This window comes from Tupaia chinensis, unplaced genomic scaffold, assembly GCF_000334495.1.
Source record: "Tupaia chinensis unplaced genomic scaffold, TupChi_1.0 Scaffold000382_1, whole genome shotgun sequence".
NCBI lineage: Eukaryota > Metazoa > Chordata > Mammalia > Scandentia > Tupaiidae > Tupaia > Tupaia belangeri.
In genome coordinates this window covers 688,870-697,022 of record NW_006159884.1, presented here as the reverse complement: position 1 = coordinate 697,022, position 8,153 = coordinate 688,870, and the positions used below count along the sequence as shown (strand labels likewise).

General features: G+C 34.0%; 1 protein-coding gene across 1 annotated transcript in view; it reads right to left on the bottom strand.

Annotated features, from left to right (window-relative positions):
* The window catches only part of SAMSN1 (SAM domain, SH3 domain and nuclear localization signals 1), a 59,087-nt gene that overhangs the window by 25,182 nt on the left and 25,752 nt on the right, over positions 1–8,153 (bottom strand). Inside the window, exons 2-3 of the mRNA XM_006153587.3 lie at positions 6,483–6,554; positions 1,910–2,059 (exon numbers count right to left, since the gene is read on the bottom strand). Coding sequence (XP_006153649.2) covers positions 1,910–2,059; positions 6,483–6,554 — 222 coding nt within the window. The remainder of the gene's footprint in view (positions 1–1,909; positions 2,060–6,482; positions 6,555–8,153) is intronic.

Sequence of the window (8,153 nt, the reverse complement as noted above, 5' to 3'; positions counted from 1 at the left end):
TGAGTGAACTCACCATTGAAAGTAGTTAGGTTATGTAGGAAATTGTGTGATCAATGCAATGTGGGTGGGAAGGGAATGAAGGACAATTGTGGACACCAGAAGTGGTGTAAGAGGAGGGTAGGAAGGGACAGGGGGTCAGAAATAGGAGTGGAAAAAATTATAGGAACTAGAAATGGAAAATTTTTTATAATGTGCATGATCGAGTCACTATGCAGTGTGTACTGGATGGGAGATTGCATTTTGTGTGCTGTGATGATGCTTAGGGAAGGAATGTAAATTGAGTTACAAAAAAAAAGTTTCAGGAAAAATAAATATATCTATTCAATGACTGCATTATGATATGTAGCCCTAGGTGCTACTTTATAGGATGCTTAAAGTTAGACTTGTGTTCATGGAAATGTGTGTGTCACCTGTGTTTGCTAGGAGGGTATTTGGATTGATGAGGGTCTTTGGTGATTCAATAAAATGTGGGGGGAAAACAGTATAGAAAGCAAACATAGAATACTGGAGACAGTGTGGGAGGAGAGTGGGAGATGCCAGAGGGTAAGAGATAGGGAACCAAGGATGGGGGGAAAAAGCAAAACATGCAGAAAACAAGAAATGGAAGATCATTTGCTGACAATAACATGTTTGTTGATGTGCTTGATTGAGATAATATACAGTGTACTCTGGATGGAAAATCTCATTTTGTATGCTGTAATAATGTACAGTGAATGAATGCAAATAAATAAATTGAAATTTAAAAAAAGTAAAAAAAGTCTACAGGAGAAAAATATTTCACATTACAAATAACATATCTGATAAATGACTGACTTCTATAAAGAAGTAAGTAAAATGAAAACTCAACAATAAAACAGATGGAAAAGAGAAAATGAGAAATGGGAAAAGGATTTGAGTAAACATTTCTCCACAAAGATACAGAAATGGCCGATAAGCACAGAAAAAGATCCTCAACATGATTAATCATCAGGGAAATGGATACCAGAACCACCATGAGATTTCACCTTCCATCTGTTAAGATGGGCCAGCATTAAAACAAAACAAAACAAAACAACCCAGAAAATAACAAATGTGGACAAAGTAGTGGAGAAATTGTTATCCTCATACATTGCTAATGAGAATATAAAATGATGCAGTTGCTTTGGGAAATAGTTTGCCATCTTTTAAAAATTATACAAGAAGTCTCCTCAAAAGAAATGAATAAATATTTCCACACAAAAATTATCCACAAATGTTTATAGCAGCATTATTCATAATAACCAGAAAGTAGAAACAATTAAACATGCATTTATTTTCAACTGATGAACAAATAAATGTGATTATCTATAAAATAAAATATGATCTGGCAACAAAAAGGAATGACATACTCATACTTGCTACAACATAAATGATATCTTGTTCTTTGTGCTAGATACATGATCTTTCTGAGCCCATTTCTTTTTCTAATTTATTTACTAGAGGGTGTGTGCAACTCTTCAGAGAGAGAGAGAGAAGGAAAGAAAGAGAGAAATACAGAGAAAGAGAGGGAGAAGGCATCCTCCAATGGAGTGTGGTCATGCCATAATCCCTTCTCCTCCACATCCTGTTGGGATTCTGGTCACTCACAAGTGCATTCAGCATGTTTTTTAAGGACTAGGCCAAGATTCAAACCATAGTCAGCTAGGCAGAATTCACCTCCATTAACCACTAGGACATGGAGCCAGCCCCTGAACCTGTTTCTCCTGATAAAACAGTAGTAATATGGTAATACTTTCTTTTGCTTAACTTTGGGCATAGTGACCGAAGAAGAAAATAGATGTTTAAGTAGTTCATAAAGCACAAGTACTGGTATCTGTTTCCAAAAACAACCTGTCAAATATTTTAAGAAAAGTTTAATACAAAAATACAAATGATTACAGAAAACACTGACCTTTTCCTCAGAAAGGGCTTTGATGTACTTTTTACCCACTTTTTTCTTCATCGTCCATGAAATGGCTCTCATTTTTTTACCCAAACTTCTTCCATTATTTGAAGTTTTATTTTGTTCTTCAGTTTCACTTATGGGTTCCCCTTCATGTACCTAGTTTGGGATTATTTATGTGAGACAAACTAGTAAGGCAATAGTAAGCATTGCTCTGAAAACATTGTAAGTGAGCAGATTCAACCTTACAGATTTACTGTACATTCTAAACAGGGGCCTCCAAAATTTCAAACAGTCTGTCCATAATATTTGGAAGTTGCTCAGTCCTGGTTACCAGTACCAATAATAATTCCAAAAGACAAAATCTCATGATAAATAGGCATTAAAATATCCTCCTTCTTATAGAAATTGAGATGGTCATAGTTATTTCTGAGCCATTATTTTAGTTATTTTTGAGTTTTAGCTTTAATTAAACCCATTCAGAAACTGTATGTTGTTGTTGTTTATCTTAACAGGCGCATTTCCCACATTCTCTGTCAATTTTGAATATAATCTGATTTCAGTCATTAATACAGGAATCTCCATTTAATTCACATGTTATACTGATCAAATTTCTTATTTCCACTGCTTCTGTCTGTGCTTAGAAATTGTGTTAAACCAATAGCTTCCCATCTGACTCAGATTCCACAAGACCCTATAACAACCCAAAATAATGTGGTGTATTTATTATTTATTATAATGTGATGTCTGTTGCATTGCGGATTCTATGTGACATAAGATATTTCTAGCTACTTCTTAGATCTCTCTTGCTCACCACAGCAGTAATTCCCAGTGCATGGTCCCTTGAGCAGCAGCAGCAGCTTCACTTGGGAACAATGTGTTTTGTTGAGTTCTTCAAGTGATTCTGATACTTGCTATAAGTTTGAAAATAACTCTAATAAAGTGTTACAATGCCAGCCCCCTTACTATTTTTCTATCAGGTCCTTATCGAGATTTATTCTTTCCTTTTGCCATTGGTTATTCCTAGATATCATACAATTTTGCCTTACGTCATCCAGGATTTTACTCACGAGTCAAGTAAGTTTTCAGATCAATCACCCCTCACTCCTGACTATATTTCTTTTTTGTTTACCCTGATTTTTTTCTTCTTGTAAGCACTTAACACGACCAGGTAATACATATGTCTGTTAGATTTTATCTGAACCTCCCATTATGATATATTCTCCGTGAGGCTAGACATTTTATCTGCTTTATTTGTTCCGAGTATCTAGAATAGTTCCAAGCTTATCACTGGCACTTGATAGTTTTTAAATACTTGAAACTTTTCATGAAGAAATTTGCAGCAAGATTTTCTTTCTTTCTTCCTTTCTTTTTTTTTGGGGGGGGGGATTTTTCTATAGGACACATGCTCTCACTAAAGGAACAGAGAGAGACAGAGACACAGAAAGTGAGAAATCATCCCTCAGAGAGGATGGTCATGCCACAATTCCTTCTCCTCCGTTCTCCTCTTGGGATTTTGGACATGTACCCACATGGGCCCAGCGTGAGTTTCAAGACACCAAGTCCAAGACTTGAACCATAGTCAAACATGTGAGAGTACAGTGTTTTAACCACTATGCTACCTGCTGGCTTTGTTTTATTAGAGGGCATGTTTAGATTGCACATCCTTACCACCTCAGATTTGCAAGACGGGACACATGAAGGGCACTAGTTTACCACTGCCCACCATTTCTGATAGACTGACAGCCAATCATTTCCTCAGTATAAAAAACAATGCGAAATTTCTCTTACATGAACTTGGATATTTTAACATGAAAGTTTAACCACGTAGTTAACATCGTTATTTATCAATATTATTTTTTACTTTATATTTTACCCCAAATTGCCTATGACAAATATGAATGAACAGCCAATTTATGCCCTCATTGCACTTTATTAATTCCTATATTCAAGGTTATAGAGGCAAAGATTCTTTGCTTAATTCAAAAGCCCCAAATAAAATGTAATTTGAAAGCACTTTAAAATTTTAGAATTAGCTTCTTTTCTTCTCTCTTCTTTCTACTTAAACTTTCTACAGACTTCACTGTAAAATTAGCTAATTAAAATAAAAATATCTGATTTTCTTACTACAGGTGTTAATTTACAATGACCTGAACTCCAAATAAACAAACAAACTCCTACAGATATTGTTCAGGTTTTCTGTCATTGTTTACCCAAGTTTCAAAGAATTTATGTCCATTTCTTTGGAGTTTTAAAAGTTCTCTGCCACTTCTTATAGCCAGAATCAATTTTATTTAGAGTTTTTTTGCAGGTTTGTCATTGTTGCTGCCTTTTTAAGATTTGTGTTTATTTCTAGATTCCAGCCTTCATGAAGTAAGAATTTTCATCTCTTACTGCAGTAGTCCTTCCTAAGTGTCTGAGAAAAATCCACTTATTCAAGAGTAGGCATTTGAATAAATGAATGAATACCAGGTTTCTAAAATATATGCAAACTATTTGATCAGGTTCCATAATTCCTTCGTAAGTGTTTAGGTCACCATTATTATTCAATAAGCCTGAGCTATTTTTATAGGCTAATTCTAGAATTATAAACTAACAATATAATAAGCTGTGACTATGACTTAAAGGTTTATGTAAAATGTCTACTGAAAATAATATTATATAAAAAATCTTACTGTTAACACATATTACATTGTATTATTATAATTGTGTAAGTTTTGATAGGCTATATAGCTACATTTAAGTTATACATGAACATGCATTTATAAACACATACATGTGTGGATGGAAATAAAGGGAAATACAATATATATAAATGGGTAAAAGGAGATATACATACACAGATGCATATTTATGCATGAATGGAGATACTTATAAACTAATAATAGAAGTCATTTTATGTCCATTACCTTTGTTTGAAATAAAATATTTTTAAATGTTATAAATAGATACATCAAAATATATGTATAAGATCAAAAAAGTTGTTGACCGTAAGGTCACCGATTTGGATTAAATGATAAAAATATATTCTCAGTCTATTTTCCCTGTCTCTATTATTCTATTATTTACGCATTCATCAATCATTTAGCACAGGTAGCCCATAGTTTATGAGAATAGTAGAACAGAATAGCAAACTTTGTAGTCAGAGACCATTCTTGTGGTCTGCCTTAGTCATTTCCTAACTACAGTTGTGCAGAAACTATTCAGTGAAGCAAGCATATTTTTTTCAACAGTGAAAAAGAAATATGAATACTATTGTTCCTATGTTATTGATAGGGAAAGTGTTTAGTATTGTGTTTATTTCATATGAAGTGCTCAATTAAATGTAAGTATTACTGGTATTATTATTGTGTACATTTTATTTTATGGAAAACTTTTCTCAAACTACATTTAAAGCGTTCACAGTTTACAAATGTGTATGTAACAATTACCAATGAGATATTTCAATGTACATAGTAAAAGTGTGAGAGTACAATTGAATAGCCATATGCTCGTAACAAATTTATAATTGTCACTTAATCATTTCCTAACTTAGAGCAATTTCAATTTACATAAAGCAATGTGTGTGTGTGTGTGTAACTGTCTAGAACTAATCTGGATGGGAGAGAGAGAACCAGTGCTGTTTTGTAGGTTTGCTTAGAGGGTGCATGCACACGAGTGACCTAAGGTTGACCCCACCTGCAGGGAGGGAGTGTGCATGATGGCTGAAACAGTACTGGTTTCAATAATGGACCAGTGGGACAACTTCTTGAGTTAACTAGTCAGAGCTGCAAAAGTTGCAATCCTTTATTTGTGTGCAAAGATGTGGTTGAATACTTTGAGTAGGAATTACTCCTCTATAAAAGCTCATACCTGATTATATTTGGGGTGACAGTGTTTTGAGGAAACCTAGCCATCTCCCCACCAATGTCACCCATGATAATAACTTCCTCCTTGACACTCCTTGTAGTACAGAGGTTGGCTTTTCTGCCACCAAGCAACTGATTCCGTCTTTATGTAGTTATTATAGTAATATATTTGGTAAAGTATGTGTATATATATTAATATCAGGAAATTAGAAGTAGACAGTGTTGTTTTTCATTGTAACTATCTTTTATGTTCTGCCTTCCCAAACATCTGGTAGGCTTCTTAGATTTTTTACCCTTTTTTAAAAAAAAATTTTAGAGACTTTTGCCTTAGGATACATGTGCTTACCAGAGAGAGAGAGAGAGAGAGAGAGAGAGAGTGAGAAACCATCCTCTGGGGCATGGGTGATGGCCACACGGCAATCCCTTCTTCATTCTCCTCCCGGGATCTTGGGCACACATGCACATTCTCTGGCTGTGAGTTTTAAGCTGCTAGGTCTGGGACTCAAAATGGTCGGCCATGTAGGAGACTAGCAATGTAACTGCCACATCACTTATGGCCCGGATAATAGCCAGCATGGTACTAAATAATTGTTTATTCATTTATCACAAAAATATGTGTAACACTATGATTTTAAAACATATTTATTTTTATCACTGTAATTTGCAAAAGAGATATTGTCATAATTTTTCATAAGATGATCTCATACATTTTACAAATAGAATAAAATACTTACCTCAGTTGAATCATCTGCTTTTGACATGGAATTATTCCGAAGACGGTCAAAATTTCCAAAACTGCTGCTGCGCTATAAAAATAGGAAAAGAAAAAGAAAGTTAAGGCTTACAACATTAAATGCTAAAATAAATGTATTAAACTATAGTTTAATAAGTACTAGCTCTCACAAATATAGGCTTTAAAAACTTTTCTCTCAGGAATATCCAGAGGCATGAAAGGCATAACAACTATTAATATTTTTATATTTACAGTAGATAAAATGTATTCTTATGTGTTATGCTATAGTGTTAAATACTTTCAAGAAAATCTTGGTTAAATTATTTTTAACTTACAGAATTACTTTTGCTCTTGGGAGAGGCAACTGAAGAATTTATGAGTTTGAAATGGACTCTTCTTGAATTCAGCTAACCACTAACTTAGTTTCAATAAACTGATGGCATAGACTCTGATGCAATGAACTAGCCAACCAATAAACGAATTACAACAGCAAAACATATTTTTGAAAGGTATCTGAGTAGATCAACCCTTATATCTCAAAAAGATAAAATTTGTTAAAAAAAAATCACTGGAGCTGGCAGGTGGCATGGTAATTAAGGTGCTGCACTCCCACATGGCTAACCATGGTTCAAGTCCCAGACCCGGTGACTTGCTTTCACATTTTCCCTTTCTCTCTTTGTCTCTCTCTGGTCAAATTTAAAAACTAATAATAACAAATAAAATAAAATAAATAATTCTTAAGAAAACAAATACAAATGCATTTGTCATGATAAACTCTCAATAATTTGAAATCCTCTGCTGGATAGCACAAAGAAAAGGCCCAGACATACAACTATTAATAAATTGAAAGCAGCATTTAGGCATGCAAGGTTTAATGTAGGGAGCAAAACTGAATTTTTTCCACATTTAATATGAAATTACAATGAGACCTCTGGGTCAGTTTCATTCACTGATTTTGAAAAAAAAATTCAATATGTTAATAGAAGACTATTCCCTAGGATACGTTCTGCTTACAAAGCTAAATTTTTATTCTTATGCAACTCATTCTAGGCAGGTAATTACAAATAATTCTTTATATACTACAAAGAAAATGATTCTCTTAAATGCATTCTCAAAATTCTTTAGAGTCACTGAGTCAAAAAATTGATATTTCCTCACTACCTATTTAATCATATGCATTGTTTGGGATGGTGTATATCTGCTTTTATGTTTTTTGTATATCCATGCAAAGAATATGTCCTATCTTAAGGACTTTATATCATTTCTTGTGTATTGTATCTTAAAAAATAAGTTGGAGCTACTGATAAATCACATAGTAATTTGAAAAATTAATAATAGGCGTTAGTAACATATAAAACATTGTGATATCCTTCAGAAATCAGAGCTCATCTTACTTCCAGTAGGCTTCAAAGCCTCCTAGTTTTTAGTAGCACTCTTAAACTCATGTCTCCCCACCAGCTATCTTTAAAACTCCTTGTTTCCCTTTTAAATAAGTTACAATTTAAAAATACTGACATGTGACAAGAGGTTAGCTTGATAGACAGTGTGATACAGAATACTGCCCCAAGGATGATGTGTGTGTTAGACACAATTAACACCTTTTCCAAACTTGCTAACCCTGCTGAAAAAGCCCTTCCAGCTTGCGGGAGAGGAGCGGGCGAGAAGGGCTGAG